The following is a 19,339-nucleotide window of genomic DNA, read 5'->3' on the forward strand; positions in this document are numbered from 1 at the left end:
AGTCACTATATCCACCATACATCCCCCCCCAGATACACAGGCAGCCACTATATCCACCATACATCCCCCCCAGATACACAGGCAGCCACTATATCCACCATACATCCCCCCAGATACACAGGCAGTCACTATATCCACCATACATCCCCCCAGATACACAGGCAGCCACTATATCCACCATACATCCCCCCAGATACACAGGCAGCCACTATATCCACCATACATCCCCCCAGATACACAGGCAGCCACTATATCCACCATACATCCCCCAGATACACAGACAGCCACTATATCCACCATACATCTCTCCAGATACACAGGCAGTCACTATATCCACCATACATCCCCCCAGATACACAGGCAGCCACTATATCCACCATACATCCCCCCAGATACACAGGCAGCCACTATATCCACCATACATCTCTCCAGATACACAGGCAGCCACTATATCCACCATATATCCCCCCAGATACACAGGCAGCCACTACATCCACCATATATCCCCCCAGATACACAGACAGCCACTATATCCACCATATATCCCCCCAGATACACAGGCAGCCACTATATCCACCATACATCCCTCCAGATACACAGGCAGCCACTATATCCACCATACATATCCCCAGATACACAGGCAGCCACTACATCCACCATACATCCCCCCAGATACACAGGCAGCCACTATATCCACCATACATCCCCCCAGATACACAGACAGCCACTATATCCACCATATATCCCCCCCCCAGATACACAGGCAGTCACTATATCCACCATACATCCCCCCAGATACACAGGCAGTCACTATATCCACCATACATCCCCCAGATACACAGGCAGCCACTATATCCACCATACATCCCCAAGATACACAGGCAGCCACTATATCCACCATACACCCCCCCCCCCCCCCCAGATACACAGGCAGCCACTATATCCACCATACATCCCCCCCAGATACACAGGCAGCCACTATATCCACCATACATCCCCCCAGATACACAGGCAGCCACTATATCCACCATACATCCCCCCAGATACACAGGCAGCCACTATATCCACCATACATCCCCCCAGATACACAGGCAGCCACTATATCCACCATACATCCCCCCAGATACACAGGCAGCCACTATATCCACCATACACCCCCCCCCCCCCCCCCAGATACACAGGCAGCCACTATATCCACCATACATCCCCCCAGATACACAGGCAGTCACTATATCCACCATACATCTCTCCAGATACACAGGCAGCCACTATATCCACCATACATCCCCCCAGATACACAGGCAGTCACTATATCCACCATACATCCCCCCCCAGATACACAGGCAGCCACTATATCCACCATACATCCCCCCAGATACACAGGCAGCCACTATATCCACCATACATCCCCCCAGATACACAGGCAGCCACTATATCCACCATACATCCCCAAGATACACAGGCAGCCACTATATCCACCATACACCCCCCCCCCCCAGATACACAGGCAGCCACTATATCCACCATACATCCCCCCCAGATACACAGGCAGCCACTATATCCACCATACATCCCCCCCCCCAGATACACAGGAAGCCACTATATCCACCATACACCCCCCCCCCCCCCAGATACACAGGCAGCCACTATATCCACCATACATCCCCCCAGATACACAGGCAGCCACTATATCCACCATACATCCCCCCAGATACACAGGCAGCCACTATATCCACCATACATCCCCCCAGATACACAGGCAGCCACTATATCCACCATACATCCCCCCAGATACACAGGCAGCCACTATATCCACCATACATCCCCCCAGATACACAGGCAGCCACTATATCCACCATACATCCCCCCAGATACACAGGCAGCCACTATATCCACCATACATCCCCCCAGATACACAGGCAGCCACTATATCCACCATACATCCCCCCAGATACACAGGCAGCCACTATATCCACCATACATCCCCCCAGATACACAGGCAGCCACTATATCCACCATACATCCCCCCAGATACACAGAGAGCCACTATATCCACCATACATCCCCCCAGATACACAGACAGACACTATATCCACCATACATATCTCCAGATACACAGACAGCCGACTATATCCACCATACATCCCCCCAGATACACAGGCAGCCACTATATCCACCATACATCCCCCCAGATACACAGGCAGCCACTATATCCACCATACATCCCCCAGATACACAGGCAGTCACTATATCCACCATACATCCCCCCCCAGATACACAGACAGCCACTATATCCACCATACATCCCCCCAGATACACAGGCAGTCACTATATCCACCATACATCCCCCCCCCGCCCAGATACACAGGCAGTCACTATATCCACCATACATCCCCCCAGATACACAGGCAGCCACTATATCCACCATACATCCCCCCAGATACACAGGCAGCCACTATATCCACCATACATCCCCCCAGATACACAGGCAGCCACTATATCCACCATACATCCCCCCAGATACACAGAGAGCCACTATATCCACCATACATCCCCCCCCAGATACACAGACAGACACTATATCCACCATACATATCTCCAGATACACAGACAGCCACTATATCCACCATACATCCCCCCAGATACACAGGCAGCCACTATATCCACCATACATCCCCCCAGATACACAGGCAGCCACTATATCCACCATACATCCCCCCAGATACACAGGCAGCCACTATATCCACCATACATCCCCCAGATACACAGGCAGTCACTATATCCACCATACATCCCCCCCCAGATACACAGACAGCCACTATATCCACCATACATCCCCCAGATACACAGGCAGTCACTATATCCACCATACATCCCCCCCCCGCCCAGATACACAGGCAGTCACTATATCCACCATACATCCCCCCCCCCCCGCCCAGATACACAGGCAGTCACTATATCCACCATACATCTCTCCAGATACACAGGCAGCCACTATATCCACCATACATCCCCCCCAGATACACAGGCAGCCACTATATCCACCATACATCCCCCCAGATACACAGGCAGCCACTATATCCACCATACATCCCCCCCAGATACACAGGCAGCCACTATATCCACCATACATCTCCCCAGATACACAGGCAGCCACTATATCCACCATACATCCCCCCAGATACACAGGCAGCCACTATATCCACCATACATCCCCCCAGATACACAGGCAGCCACTATATCCACCATACATCCCCCCAGATACACAGGCAGCCACTATATCCACCATACATCCCCCAGATACACAGGCAGCCACTATATCCACCATACATCCCCCCAGATACACAGGCAGCCACTATATCCACCATACATCCCCCCCCAGATACACAGACAGCCACTATATCCACCATACATCCCCCCAGATACACAGGCAGTCACTATATCCACCATACATCCCCCCCCCCGCCCAGATACACAGGCAGTCACTATATCCACCATACATCCCCCCAGATACACAGGCAGCCACTATATCCACCATACATCCCCCCAGATACACAGGCAGCACTATATCCACCATACATCCCCCCAGATACACAGGCAGCCACTATATCCACCATACATCCCCCCAGATACACAGAGAGCCACTATATCCACCATACATCCCCCCCAGATACACAGACAGACACTATATCCACCATACATATCTCCAGATACACAGACAGCCACTATATCCACCATACATCCCCCAGATACACAGGCAGCCACTATATCCACCATACATCCCCCCAGATACACAGGCAGCCACTATATCCACCATACATCCCCCCAGATACACAGGCAGTCACTATATCCACCATACATCCCCCCCCGCCCAGATACACAGGCAGTCACTATATCCACCATACATCCCCCCCCCCCGCCCAGATACACAGGCAGTCACTATATCCACCATACATCTCTCCAGATACACAGGCAGCCACTATATCCACCATACATCCCCCCAGATACACAGGCAGCCACTTTATCCACCATACATCCCCCCCAGATACACAGGCAGCCACTATATCCACCATACATCCCCCCAGATACACAGGCAGCCACTATATCCACCATACATCTCCCCAGATACACAGGCAGCCACTATATCCACCATACATCTCCCCAGATACACAGGCAGCCACTATATCCACCATACATCCCCCCAGATACACAGGCAGCCACTATATCCACCATACATCCCCCCAGATACACAGGCAGCCACTATATCCACCATACATCCCCCCAGATACACAGGCAGCCACTATATCCACCATACATCTCCCCAGATACACAGGCAGCCACTATATCCACCATACATCCCCCCAGATACACAGGCAGCCACTATATCCACAATACAGAAGGCCCGTCTCATTTAACATTTTGTATGCCAGTTTTTAAAGTTATTGTAGGTACATAAAGAACCAGCGTTTTAGACGCTGGTCTTAATAAATGACCCCTTATGTGCCCACCCTAAGACAACAGGCAGCCATTATGCTCAACCAGCTTCGCCCTCCCAGCATAACAGGCACGCATTACATCCCCCCCCCCTCCCCAACCTGTCCTGTTTTCCAACCTCCTCTCCAGAAGCAGTGCCCCCCATAACAGAAGTGCTGAAGTCAGCGGTATGTCTGAAGGGTCTGGGCGGCTTCCACCTCTGGAGCCATAGGGCCACACTCACCCTTCTGGCCGGTGTAGACCTGTATGGAGTAGCGCCATCTGTCAGGACTGGTGCTGTGCCCCCTGTAATAGTGTCCGGAACGGTTCATGTACTCACCCCACTGATCACCCCACAGTAACCCTCACCCACTTTTTACATTTTTCTTTTCAGAGTCGCCTTAAGGAGGCTGTGCAGCTGCTGGAAGATTACAAGCATGGAACGCTGCCCCCTGGAGTCTCGAATGCAGAAGTAAGGAGTACTTATACACCAGGGGGTTGTCAGAATACTCCTGTAATCACCTTGTATAATATCTGGCCAAGGGTGGGGGATTGTGATACCTGCTGATGCTTGTGATTATCAATACATGTGGGGCTCATAAAGACGTAAGTAAGGAATGATGATGTCATCAGATGGGTCCTAGTGAAGAAACCTGGGCTGTCCTCTGATACTGTGCTCTAACATTAGGTACTGTGCTCTAACATCCTCTGCTGTAATATGGCTGGGGCTAGGCTTAAGGACCATGCTATTCTTAAAGGAGTTGTCCCAGATAATTAATATCTTGAGCAATTACTTTAAGCCTCTCTAACACTCTCTCCACTAAGCCCATGACCTAGTCCCTAACCCCTAAAGACAGTGCAAAGGCGAGGGACCAGTTACAGCCTTTCACTGGAGCCTGGCAAGTACCCATAGTGCTCCAGCATATGCATAGTCCTCTGCCCACACATGGCTGCCCTGTACAAAAATTAAAGGAAGAAAGTGTGTGTCTCCAATATGGCCGCCTCTATACAGACAATAAAGGAAGTGTGTGTCTCCAATATGGCACCCCTATACAGACAATACAGGAAGGAAGTGTGTGTCTCCAATATGGCCGCCCCTATACAGACAATACAGGAAGGAAGTGTGTGTCTCCTATATGGCCGCCCCTACACAGACAATAAAGGAATAGTGTGTCTCCTATATGGCCGCCCCTACACAGACAATAAAGGAAGTGTGTGTCTCCAATATGGCTGCCCCTATACAGACAATACAGGAAGGAAGTGTGTGTCTCCAATATGGCCGCCCCTATACAGACAATAAAGGAAGTGTGTGTCTCCTATATGGCCGCCCCTACACAGACAATAAAGGAAGTGTGTGTCTCCAATATGGCCGCCCCTATACAGACAATAAAGGAAGTGTGTGTCTCCTATATGGCCGCCCCTATACAGACAATAAAGGAAGTGTGTGTCTCCAATATGGCACCCCTATACAGACAATAAAGGAAGTGTGTGTCTCCAATATGGCCGCCCCTATACAGACAATAAAGGAAGTGTGTGTCTCCTATATGGCCGCCCCTATACAGACAATAAAGGAAGTGTGTGTCTCCAATATGGCCACCTCTATACAGACAATAAAGGAAGTGTGTGTCTCCAATATGGCACCCCTATACAGACAATACAGGAAGGAAGTGTGTGTCTCCAATATGGCCGCCCCTACACAGACAATAAAGGAAGTGTGTGTCTCCTATATGGCCGCCCCTATACAGACAATAAAGGAAGTGTGTGTCTCCAACATGGCACCCCTATACAGACAATACAGGAAGGAAGTGTGTGTCTTCAATATGGCGTCCCTGTACAGGAAGGAAGTGTGTGCCTCCAGTATGGCCGCCCCTATACAGACAATACAGGAAGGAAGTGTGTGTCTCCAATATGGCCGCCCCTATACAGACAATAAAGGAAGTGTGTGTCTCCTATATGGCCGCCCCTACACAGACAATAAAGGAAGTGTGTGTCTCCAATATGGCCTCCCCTATACAGACAATAAAGGAAGTGTGTGTCTCCAACATGGCACCCCTATACAGACAATACAGGAAGGAAGTGTGTGTCTTCAATATGGCGTCCCTGTACAGGAAGGAAGTGTGTGCCTCCAGTATGGCTGCTGCTGTACAGGAATAGTGTGTCTCCAATATGGCCGCCCCTACACAGACAATAAAGGAAGTGTGTGTCTTCAATATGGCACCCCTATACAGACAATAAAGGAAGTGTGTGTCTTCAATATGGCCATCCCTGTCAAGACAATACAGGAAAGAAGTGTGTGCCTCCAATATGGCGTCCCTGTACTGGAAGGAAGTGTGTGCCTCCATTATGGCTGCCGCTGTACAGGAAGGGTGTGTCTTCGATATGGCTGCCGCTGTACATGTCTCCAATATGGCCGCCCCTATGCAGACAATACCGGAAAGAAGTATGTGTCTCCAATATGGCCAATTCTTTACAGGAAGAAAGTGTGTGTGTCCCTGATAGCCACCCCTGTACAGGAAGAGTGTGTCTCCAATGTAGATGTGCCCAGGACCTGATAAAACTCTTCCATATGAAGTAAATCTCATGGCGTTCTCCAGCTGATTACATATTGTTAGTCTTGGCCAGGATGGTGTAAAATAATGAGTCCTGCCATCCGACCCCAGAGACCACGGTTCTTTTTATAATTCTGCCTCATTTACAGATGTACATGTAATTGCTGATACTGTAATGCCATAAGTTGACTCCGGTGCCAAAGGGATTACCAGATAGAAGCCTCACAACATGGCCGTCCACTGGTCGGTCTGTCCTGTGGTGCTGTATACCTGGAGATATGACTAGGACTGGTAGAGGATATGATAATCATCCCGCTGGTCGGTCCGTCTTGTGGTGCTGTATACCCGGAGATACGACCAGGACTGGTAGAGGATATAATATTCATCCCGCTGGCCGGTCCATCCTGTGGTACTGTATACCCGGAGATACAACCAGGACTGGTAGAGGATATGATAATCATCCCGCTGGTCGGTCCGTCCTGTGGTACTGTATACCCGGAGATACGACCAGGACTGGTAGAGGATATAATAATCATCCCGCTGGTCGGTCCGTCCTGTGGTGCTGTATACCCGGAGATACGACCAGGACTAGTAGAGGATATAATAATCATCCCTCTGGTCGGTCCGACCTGTGGTGCTGTATACCCGGAGATACAACCAGGACTGGTAGAGGATATAATAATCATCCCTCTGGTCTGTCCGTCCTGTAATGTATACCTGGAGATACAACCAGGACTGGTAGAGGATATAATAATCATCCCGCTGGTTGGTCCGTCCTGTGGTGCTGTATACCCGGAGATACGACCAGGACTGGTAGAGGATATAATAATCATCCCGCTGGTCGGTCCGTCCTGTGGTGCTGTATACCAGGACTGGTAGAGGATATGATAATCATCCTGCTGGCCGGTCCGTCCTGTGGTGCTGTATACCCGGAGATACGACCAGGACTGGTAGAGGATATAATAATCATCCCGCTGGTCGGTCCGTCCTGTGGTGCTGTATACCAGGACTGGTAGAGGATATAATAATCATCCCGCTGGCCGGTCCGTCCTGTGGTGCTGTATACCCGGAGATACGACCAGGACTGGTAGAGGATATAATAATCATCCCGCTGGTCGGTCCGTCCTGTGGTGCTGTATACCAGGACTGGTAGAGGATATGATAATCATCCTGCTGGCCGGTCCGTCCTGTGGTGCTGTATACCCGGAGATACAACCAGGACTGGTAGAGGATATAATAATCATCCGCTGGTCGGTCCGTCCTGAGGTGCTGTATACCCGGAGATACGACCAGGACTGGTAGAGGATATAATAATCATCCCGCTGGTCGGTCCGTCCTGTGGTGCTGTATACCAGGACTGGTAGAGGATATGATAATCATCCTGCTGGCCGGTCCGTCCTGTGGTGCTGTATGCCTGGAGATATGACCAGGACTGGTAGAGGATATAATAATCATCCGCTGGTCGGTCCGTCCTGAGGTGCTGTATACCCGGAGATACGACCAGGACTGGTAGAGGATATAATAATCATCCCGCTGGTCGGTCCGTCCTGTGGTGCTGTATACCCGGAGATACAACCAGGACTGGTAGAGGATATGATAATCATCCCGCTGGTCGGTCCGTCCTGTGGTGCTGTATACCCGGAGATACGACCAGGACTGGTAGAGGATATAATAATCATCCCGCTGGTCGGTCCGTCCTGTGGTACTGTATACCCGGAGATACGACCAGGACTAGTAGAGGATATAATAATCATCCCTCTGGTCGGTCCGTCCTGTAATGTATACCTGGAGATACAACCAGGACTGGTAAAGGATATAATAATCATCCCGCTGGTCGGTCCGTCCTGTGGTGCTGTATACCCGGAGATACGACAAGGACTGGTAGAGGATATAATAATCATCCCGCTGGTCGGTCCGTCCTGTGGTGCTGTATACCAGGACTGGTAGAGGATATGATAATCATCCTGCTGGCCGGTCCGTCCTGTGGTGCTGTATACCCGGAGATACAACCAGGACTGGTAGAAGATATAATAATCATCCTGCTGGCCGGTCCGTCCTGTGGTGCTGTATGCCTGGAGATATGACCAGGACTGGTAGAGGATATAATAATCATCTGCTGGTCAGTCCGTCCTGTGGTGCTGTATACCCGGAGATATGACCAGGACTGGTAGAGGATATAATAATCATCCCGCTGGTCGGTCCGTCCTGTGGTGCTGTATACCCGGAGATACGACCAGGACTCGTAGAGGATATAATAATCATCCCGCTGGCCGGTCCGTCCTGTGGTGCTGTATACCCGGAGATACAACCAGGACTGGTAGAGGATATGATAATCATCCTGCTGGTCGGTCCGTCCTGTGGTGCTGTATACCCGGAGATACAACCAAGACTGGTAGAGGATATGATAATCATCCCGCTGGTCGGTCCGTCCTGTGGTGCTGTATACCCGGAGATACAACCAGGACTGGTAGAGGATATGATAATCATCCCGCTGGTCGGTCCGTCCTGTGGTGCTGTATACCTGGAGATATGACCAGGACTGGTAGAGGATATAATACAGGGATGGCCAACCTGAGGCTCTCCAGCTGTTGCAAAACTACAACTCCCATAATGCCCGGACAGTCTACAGCTATCAGCCTACAGCAGGGCATGGTGGGAGTTGTAGTTTTACAACAGCTGGAGAGCCGCAGGCTGGCCATGCCTGATATAATATAATCATCCCGCTGGCCGGTCCGTCCTGTAATGTCTACCTGGAGATACGACCAGGACTAGTAGAGGATATAATAATCATCCCGTTGGCCGGTCTGTCCTGTAATGATGTCTACCTTGAGATACAACCAGGACTGGTAGAGGATATAATAATGATCCTGATGTCACGGTCACACAAGGTGATGTATCCTGCGCTCAGGTGATAAACACACCATTATCTGAACTGCGGCCGTGCTGTTGCGAGGAGGACGATGTGTCTCCCTGGTGATTGGAGAAAGCAGCAGTGATGATGGCACCTCACACGTCCTATGCGTGTACATGTATATGGCGACAGGCGCTGATCCACAGGGGTCATTTACCGGCGGATGACTGATTTGTACACTCACAGGCCGGGCACCTAGTACTGATACTTTTTCCTGCACTTCCTTCACCTCACGTCATCATCACTGCCATCTCAACATCAGCACACTTGTTTCCTGAAATATTCTGTACTACTGGGAGACCACCGTCTCACCCCCCACTGTTCTCCACACCATACCATCAGTATTTCATTGTCCAGTACCCCAAGTGTCAGTGACTCTGGTGTCCAAACTCCCCACCCTTGTTACTTCTTATGACCATCTTCCCAACCCATCTTTCCTCTGATGACTGTACCTAGACCCTTGTTACCTCTGGTGACCATACCCCCACCCTTTTTACCTCTGGTAAGCATACTCCCCACCCTTCTTAATTCTGCTGATCGTACCCCCAAACCCTTGTTACCTCTGGTGACCATATCCTCGACCCTTGTTTCTTCTGGTAACCATACCACTGACACTTGCTACCTTTGGTGATTGTGCCCAGAACCTTCTTACCTCTGGTGATTTTACCCCAAAACACCTTACCTTATGTGACCGAACCTTCTTACTTCCTGACTGCCTACAGGGGACTGAAGGAAGAAGGGACGATACATATAGTAACACGTCCTATGAAGCCCCGGATGATGTGTACCCAGGAGGAGATCAGGATGCTTCTTCCTTGGTCCCACCGCATCCGTTCTCATAAATCAATTAGAGTGTTGTCGATGGCACCAATTTAATCTACTTTTCACTTTCCGCCTGGTGCGTCGTGTTCAAGGCATTTACACATTAATATAAATATTGATGCACAATATGTTGCTCCCAAGCAGTGTGAGCGCTCCGGAGCCTCATACATGAAGACGATGAGGATACAGCTGTATATACCCACCAGACGCTTGGCAGCAGAACAGGAAGATTTATCATGTAGACCCAGCAGCAAGATAAAATATAGATCCTTCCGTTCCTGTTTGGGAGCTTGAGCCTGGTTGGTTACAGTCTGCACGGCTACCGTTCCTTTCTTGTTCCCGATAAACATAGTTTGTAGATCTACAAAGTCAACTTCACCTATTGTCCCAGCCATTTTGGATATTGTTCCAAACTTCCATACATTTTGTGCCCTTTGGGTAGCTAAGGTATGGAGGAGATCTGAACCATGACTCATCAGAACTACAATCTTCTACCTGGGGCAGCAGCAAGATTCTCTACCAACCGATGACGACATTTGTGAACCTCACACTTTTCATTTTTGGTGTCTTTCGACCACCAGATTTTTTTGTTGGAGTTTAGAACGACTTCAATTGGTTGCCTGTTCTCCAAAGTTGAGTCATTCTTCTGGTGCTTCCGAAGATAGAGGGGTGGGTGGGTCTCATTTCATTTACAGCATCCTCTTCAGTTCCATATGCAATAATACAGCAAGTGCAAACAAGCCTTTTGATTTGGCGGCCAATGAAGTTGTCTCCACCACTGATGGTTCACAGACACATAGCAAAAGGTCAATCATAAACATTTTTCCATCTTGCTCGTTTTGCATTGGATTCAGCATTCAGCACCATTCCTGGACTGGACATCACAACAGAAGTTCTATCTCAGTGCCAGGTTGCTGCAGTCAACAGTGAGGTTGGGTTTGTGTAGCCTTCACCCTTCACTTCTGTTGGCGAGTGATTGGTGCCAACTTTTAGAAGTAAAGCTGCATAATCATGTACTGTAAACCTATAGATATTATACTCTGCCTGCAGCCATGACAACCAGAATGAAAACCTCCATTCTTTACACTGCAAACAGAAAGTAACCTGTATGTATTTTCTGACTAATTCTTCAGTTCTTGTTTAGATGCTTAATTTTTGTCTTTTATTCTAAGTCTTGGTAATGATAAGTCCATAAAGTCCATTCGCTCGTCACGGGAATCACTTCATATATAGATACCCCCCCATGTATCTTGTTAGAGAGACATGCAGTAGACCTCCTTATATGACACTAATGATGCTGGAGGGAAGGTAAAGCCGCCTCCACATGACATTGATCTCTCTGCCTGATCCCACTACCAACAGATCAGTATTTTTGGTTGATCAGTATTATTGGTTTTTCCGTTGTGTTTTTCAGCTCTGGGCGGCTCAGAAGATAAAGCAGGTAAGTTCTACCGCTTACTGGGTGTATTTACCATGTATGACTTCTCATTGGCCTCCAGTCCATGTTTGTGATGACCCTTGGATATGGCCAAAGGAACCAAGCTCTACCATCTTGACTTGGGTGATGTAGTCTATGGAAGGACATCAGGAAGGTATCATTACCAAAAAGTCTTGGGTGCTTGGCACTATACATACTATATAGCCATTAACGTTAATTTTGTGACTGGACCATACCACTTCAGATTTCTTAAATTTTCGTCTTTATCCATGAAAGGTCTGTAGTCCCCATTGAATGGAAGAAAAGAAAAAAGTCCCACTCATCCAGCAGAGCAGCAACTGTAGCAAAAGTGACTTTTGCTCAAACCTAATCTTTATGATCGTGGGGATTCAGTCTCTAGGACCTCCACCGATCCAGAGGTCAAGTGATTGAGAACGTGCTGCAGTTCCCTTCACAACCGGGTGTTCACCACCCAACATGGAAAAACAGTCATGAGTTCATTCTTAGGATCAGTGAAGGTCCCAGAGGTTGGCCCCTCACCGGAAATAGTCCTTAGTTCAGAATAAGCAGGAACTTGTCCTTTGGCCTGGTATTTGTAAGGGGAATGGGGCACTGAGTCAGGGATTGGAGATTCGATGACCTGATTCAGTAGTAAAGGGGTTGTCTGAGATCATAAGAAAGTGGGGCAAAGACAGGCAGTGGTGAAAAATAGCAAATTAACCCTTGCCTGTCGAATCCTCTGCCGATCCAGTGCTTCCCACCAGTCATGGGCTGCAGTGATGACATAATGTTGGCAACATGTGACCACTGCAACCAATCACTGGCTTCAGCAGATCAGTAATGTCACTTTTCTTATTTTGTACTGATTCCTGCCTTTTGCTCTCAGACCACCCCTTTAAGGGTGCATTCCACACACATGGCTTCAGATTTTTTTGTCTCGGGAGAATCTTCAGGGTCTTACCTGTAAACATACCGGTAAACTTGACGTGGAAATCCGTATGGAGCTTGATCTCTGGAGTGGCTTTTTCTCTGCGGACTTCATTTGAAACCTGATGCATTTTATCTATAAATTCCGCCAGAAAGCATACACCTAGTGCTGCCGAGTACCGTCATGTCCATCGGTGGGATCGGTTTCTATGTCCCCAGTGGAGCGTGCAGGTCATGGAGCATGTGGGATTGCTGATGGAGCCTATGTCTCTTTCCTGACTGTATTAAATGCTTCACTGCTGCCCTCTACTGGAAGGGTAGAGGACTTCCTCATTGCTTGAGATTTGGGACATCCATGCGGTAGACTGGCTGTGGATCAATCTCGTGGCCGCAGCCACCACTGGGGCAGGTATCATGGCCTCTGGACGTCTCCCTCTCCTGCTTTGCCTTGGCATCAACATGGATCCTTACCTCTTCAGACACGTGTAATTAATCCTAGGATAATGAAGTATGTGTTAATTGGTGAAATCTTAAAAAAACGACACAACCAGGACTAGTGAAGGGGATGGTGGTGATCTGATGATCTATACGTGGTGGGCATGTATTTCTAGTAGTTCACCGCTCAGTTTCCACCCTGCCGGTGCTACTTTACACCCCTCAGAGGTATGTGACCTGAAAAGCAGGTGCAGTGCGGAAACGCGAGCAGGTAAAATATGCATATTTGGTGATAAACACCTTTAAAAAGGTAAAAAATAGACACAATAAAGGCGCCTTAGGAGGAGGGAGCCATAAGGGCTGACAATTTATGTGCATTTAATGCGCCTCTTGTATGGTGCTAACATCTGCTGCCGCCCGTAGTACCTTGGTGCGGAGGTGAGACGCGCATACATTCTGTCGTACCATCTGAACTCGTGCCATGCCCAGCGGTTCAGTCGCCAGGTTGGATTATTTATTTTTGTTTTGCAGATGAGGCTTATTGTAAGGAGCGCTAAGCAAGACTTCAAAACGAGGAGGAAGTTTGTTATTGTTTTTGTATGCTCTATGGTCTTTATGTACCGCCATGTAGTGGTGGACGCGTTGTCACCTGATGACGGACATGTCATCCTATGGTGATAGATGGGCAAGTCATGGTGATTGTGTCGCCCTGTAGGTGTGGATGTAGTGTCCTATATTGGTGGATGCGCTGACGTACGGTGGTTGAAGAGTTGTCTTGTGGACAAGTCGTTGTAAAACGGTGAATGTGTCGCCCTGTAGTGGTGAACGCGGCGTCCTATAATAGTGTATACGCCGACGTATTGTGGTATGGCGGGGGACGCATCGTCATATGGTCACTTTTGTGTGATGAGGTTATGCTTGTAAAAGGAGGATGATGACATGGTATGTTTTGAACAGGCCCTGGATGAGGTCTTCTAGAAAGAATGATGGTTGTATGGTATGTCTAGTACCATGGACACAATAGGGCTAATGAGGAGATAATAAATAAAGCATGGGCCCCGTACACAGATCCTGGAAAGAACAGTGAGGTCATAGGTCTGGTCTAGGTTCTGTAGAGATTATTATTTGGTCACACGTTCACCATGGTTCCTGTAGAAATGACTATGATGTCACACATTTACCCCTGGTCCTGTATTGATGTCAGAGATGTCATATGTTTGGTGTAGGTTCCGAGGTCACAAATTTGATTCTGATCCTCTTGGAATGACTATGAGGTCAAACATGTTCCTGTATGGATAACAGTGATGTCATATGTTAGGTGTAGGTTCTGAGGTCTCACTTTTGGCGCTGATCCTGTAGGAATGACTATGATTGGTCACACGTCTGGTTCTGGTCCTGTATGGATGACAGTGATGTTATATGTTAGGTGTAGGTTCTGAGGTCTCATGTTTGGTGCTGGTCCTGTAGAAATGACTATGATTGGTCACACGTCTGGTTCTGGTCCTGTATGGATGACAGTGATGTCATATGTTAGGTGTAGGTTCTGAGGTCTCAAGTTTGGTGCTGGTCCTGTAGGAATGACTATGATTGGTCACACGTCTGGTTCTGGTCCTGTATGGATGACAGTGATGTCATATGTTAGGTGTAGGTTCTGAGGTCACAAATTTGATTCTGATCCTCTTGGAATGACTAGGAGGTCACACATTTGGTACTGTTCCTGTATGGATGACAGTGATGTCATATGTTAGGTGTAGGTTCTGAGGTCTCAAGTTTGGTGCTGGTCCTGTAGGAATGACTATGATTGGTCACACGTCTGGTTCTGGTCCTGTATGGATGACAGTGATGTCATATGTTAGGTGTAGGTTCTGAGGTCTCAACTTTGGTGCTGGTCCTGTAGGAATGACTATGATTGGTCACACGTCTGGTTCTGGTCCCGTATACGGATGACAGTGATGTCATATGTTAGGTGTAGGTTCTGAGGTCACAAATTTGATTCTGATCCTCTTGGAATGACTAGGAGGTCACACATTTGGTACTGTTCCTGTATGGATGACAGTGATGTCATATGTTAGGTGTAGGTTCTGAGGTCTCAAGTTTGGTGCTGGTCCTGTAGGAATGACTATGATTGGTCACACGTCTGGTTCTGGTCCTGTATGGATGACAGTGATGTCATATGTTAGGTGTAGGTTCTGAGGTCTCAAGTTTGGTGCTGGTCCTGTAGGAATGACTATGATTGGTCACACGTCTGGTTCTGGTCCTGTATGGATGACAGTGATGTCATGTTTGGTGTAGGTTTTAAGGGCACATTTTTAGCACAGTTCCTGTAGACATGGAAACTTGCCAGTATGCAGAGAATAAAGTTGTTGGGGCTTCGACTTCGAGGGTACAATTCTGAGGATTCTGAGCCTTCACGTGTCCTCATTGCCAGACTTACCCCATGTGCTTCTTCTTTTCTGCAGGCAATCATCCACCCGGATACGAATGAGAAGATTTTCATGCCTTTCCGAATGTCAGGTACCTCCTGCCTCTTCCAGCTAATTAGTTCTCTGTACATTTGGAGCCCTGACTTGGGGTACTTTCCCACTAGCGTTTTTCTTTTCCGGCGCTGAGTTCCGTCCTAGGGGCTCAAATCCGGAAAAGAACTCATCAGTTTTATCCCCATGCATTCTGAATGCAGAGTAATCTGTTCAGGATGCATCAGGATGTCTTCAGTTCAGTCTTTTTGACTGATCAGGCTTTTCAGAAAACCGTAGCATGTTGTATTTTTACCTCCGGACAAAAATCCGGAACACTTTGACTGAACGCCGGATCCGGCCTTTTTCCCATTGACTTGCATTAACGCCGTGTGTTCCGTCAAACCTGGATCCGGCTTTTGCATGTTAAACCCGAAAAATGTGAAAAAAAAAGTTAAACGCTATAAATGGCGGATCTGTTTTTTCCAATGCATTTTTTCATTGTGATCAAAATCCTGATCAGGATTCAAATGTAATCCGTTTTCACACGTTTTTCCGGATCCGGTGGGCAGTTCCGGTGACAGAATTGAACGCCGGATTCAAACAACGCTAGTGTGAAAGTAGCCTTAAAGGGAACCTGTCACCGGGATTTTGTGTATAGGACTGAGGACATGGGTTGCTAGATGGCCGCTAGCACATCCGCAATACCCAGTCCCCATAGCTCTGTGTGCTTTTATTGTGTAAAAAAACTGATTTGATACATCTGCAAATTACCCTGAGAGGAGTCAGAGCTTGAAAATATGACTCTTCACTGGTCACACCAGTAAGATATGACTCTTTTATGTTAATTTGCATATGTATCAAATAGTTTTCTTTACACAATAAAAGCACACAGAGCTATGGGGACTGGGTATTGCGGATGTGCTAGTGGCCATCTAGCAACCCATGTCCTCAGCTCTATACCCAAAATCCAGGTGACAGGTTCCCTTTAAGACTTGACCCAACCTGCTATGTTTTCAGTAGCTGTATACACAATTCTGCTGGCTGCCATGTGTGATCTGTACATCTCTTAGAGTCCACCTCCAAGCCTGTAGGGGGCAGCACGGAGCTGTATGGAAACCATCAGAAGTGTAACTTCAGTTCCGTATTTGGAGAATATTATATAACTCAAAATGCTTACAAAATTTGTAAAATAAAGTATCCGCAGGCTACCTCAGCATTGTATGACTGTGTATACTGTAGATCTAGGCCACAGTATACCTATAATATGGCGACAGTGGCTCCCCCTAGTGGAGTAGAAGTAACTTCTGCTTTTCTTTATTTGCAGGTTATATCCCCTTTGGGACCCCCATAGTAAGTATCTGCACAATCTTTACGAGTCTCTCATGTCCAGTCCATGCTTTATCGGTCGTGTCTTGTACATAACCCCCCAAAATGTTCCTTGGTCCCTGACCGGTGCCAAGTGGGTTCCTGTGGTATCCAGTCTCCATTGTGCTTATGAAAAATCTCCTAACTATCACCCCTGCCATCCACTGACCCGTTATCAAGCGGAGTGCAGTGTAATTCACTGAGAAGACTGGCAGGGATTGCAGGAGAAGATTCCAAGCTGATATCTGTAGGGTTAAAGTGAATATCCACCCAGAAAACCTTTCATCTAGAGATGACCGCAATATGCAGTAAGCTCCTGATCTCCCTCTAGTGGTGGCTGTAATAACCCAGTATGCAGTAAGCTCCTGATCTCCCTCTAGTGGTGGCTGTAATAATAGCCCAGTATGCAGTAAGCTCCTGATCTCCCTCTAGTGGTGGCTGTAATAATAGCCCAGTATGCAGTAAGCTCCTGATCTCCCTCTAGTGGTGGCTGTAATAATAACCCAGTATACAGTAAGCTCCTGATCTCCCTCTAGTGGTGGCTGTAATAACCCAGTATGCAGTAAGCTCCTGATCTCCCTCTAGTGGTGGCTGTAATAACCCAGTATGCAGTAAGCTCCTGATCTCCCTCTAGTGGTGGCTGTAATAACCCAGTATGCAGTAAGCTCCTGATCTCCCTCTAGTGGTGGCTGTAGTAAGCCAGTATGCAGTAAGCTCCTGATCTCCCTCTAGTGGTGGCTGTAATAACCCAGTATGCAGTAAGCTCCTGATCTCCCTCTAGTGGTGGCTGTAATAACCCAGTATACAGTAAGCTCCTAGTCTCCCTCTAGTGGTGGCTGTAGTAAGCCAGTATGCAGTAAGCTACTGATCTCCCTCTAGTGGTGGCTGTAGTAACCCAGTATGCAGTAAGCTCCTGATCTCCCTCTAGTGGTGGCTGTAATAACCCAGTATGCAGTAAGCTCCTGATCTCCCTCTAGTGGTGGCTGTAGTAACCCAGTATGTAGTAAGCTCCGGAACTCCCTCTAGTGGTGCCTGTAATAAACCAATATGCAGTAAGCTCCTGATCTCCCTCTAGTGGTGGCTGTAATAACCCAGTATGCAGTAAGCTCCTGATCTCCCTCTAGAGGTGGCTGTAATAACCCAGTACGCAGTAAGCTCCTCATCTCCCTCTAGTGGTGGCTGTAACAACCCAGTATACAGTAAGCTCCTGATCTCCCTCTAGTGGTGGCTGTAATAACGTAGCATGCAGTAAGCTACTGATCTCCCTCTAGTGGTGGCTGTAATAACCCAGTATCCAGTAAGCTCCTGATCTCCCTCTAGTGGTGGCTGTAGTAACCCAGTATGCATTAAGCTCCTGATCTCCCTCTAGTGGTGGCTGTAACAACCCAGTATGCAGTAAGCTCCTGAACTCCCTCTAGTGGTGGCTGTAATAACCCAGTACGCAGTAAGCTCCTCATCTCCCTCTAGTGGTGGCTGTAATACCCAGTATACAATAAGCTCCTGATCTCCCTCTAGTGGTGGCTGTAATAACCCAGTATACAGTAAGCTCCTGATCTCCCTCTAGTGGTGGCTGTAATAACCCAGTATGCAGTAAGCTCCTGATCTCCCTCTAGTGGTGGCTGTAATAACCCAGTATGCAGTAAGCTCCTGATCTCCCTCTAGAGGTGGCTGTAATAACCCAGTACGCAGTAAGCTCCTCATCTCCCTCTAGTGGTGGCTGTAACAACCCAGTATACAGTAAGCTCCTGATCTCCCTCTAGTGGTGGCTGTAATAACGTAGCATGCAGTAAGCTACTGATCTCCCTCTAGTGGTGGCTGTAATAACCCAGTATCCAGTAAGCTCCTGATCTCCCTCTAGTGGTGGCTGTAGTAACCCAGTATGCATTAAGCTCCTGATCTCCCTCTAGTGGTGGCTGTAACAACCCAGTATGCAGTAAGCTCCTGAACTCCCTCTAGTGGTGGC

The 19,339-nt window shown here is 48.3% G+C and overlaps 1 protein-coding gene across 1 annotated transcript in view; it reads left to right on the top strand.

Moving 5' to 3' along the window:
* SFXN5 (sideroflexin 5) overlaps nt 1-19,339 on the top strand; it is a 216,363-nt gene that overhangs the window by 34,799 nt on the left and 162,225 nt on the right. Inside the window, exons 3-6 of the mRNA XM_040419345.1 lie at nt 4,868-4,945; nt 12,170-12,196; nt 16,015-16,069; nt 17,336-17,361. Coding sequence (XP_040275279.1) covers nt 4,868-4,945; nt 12,170-12,196; nt 16,015-16,069; nt 17,336-17,361 — 186 coding nt within the window. The remainder of the gene's footprint in view (nt 1-4,867; nt 4,946-12,169; nt 12,197-16,014; nt 16,070-17,335; nt 17,362-19,339) is intronic.

The sequence above is a fragment of the Bufo bufo genome, chromosome 2 (assembly GCF_905171765.1).
Source record: "Bufo bufo chromosome 2, aBufBuf1.1, whole genome shotgun sequence".
Taxonomy (NCBI): Eukaryota; Metazoa; Chordata; class Amphibia; order Anura; family Bufonidae; genus Bufo; species Bufo bufo.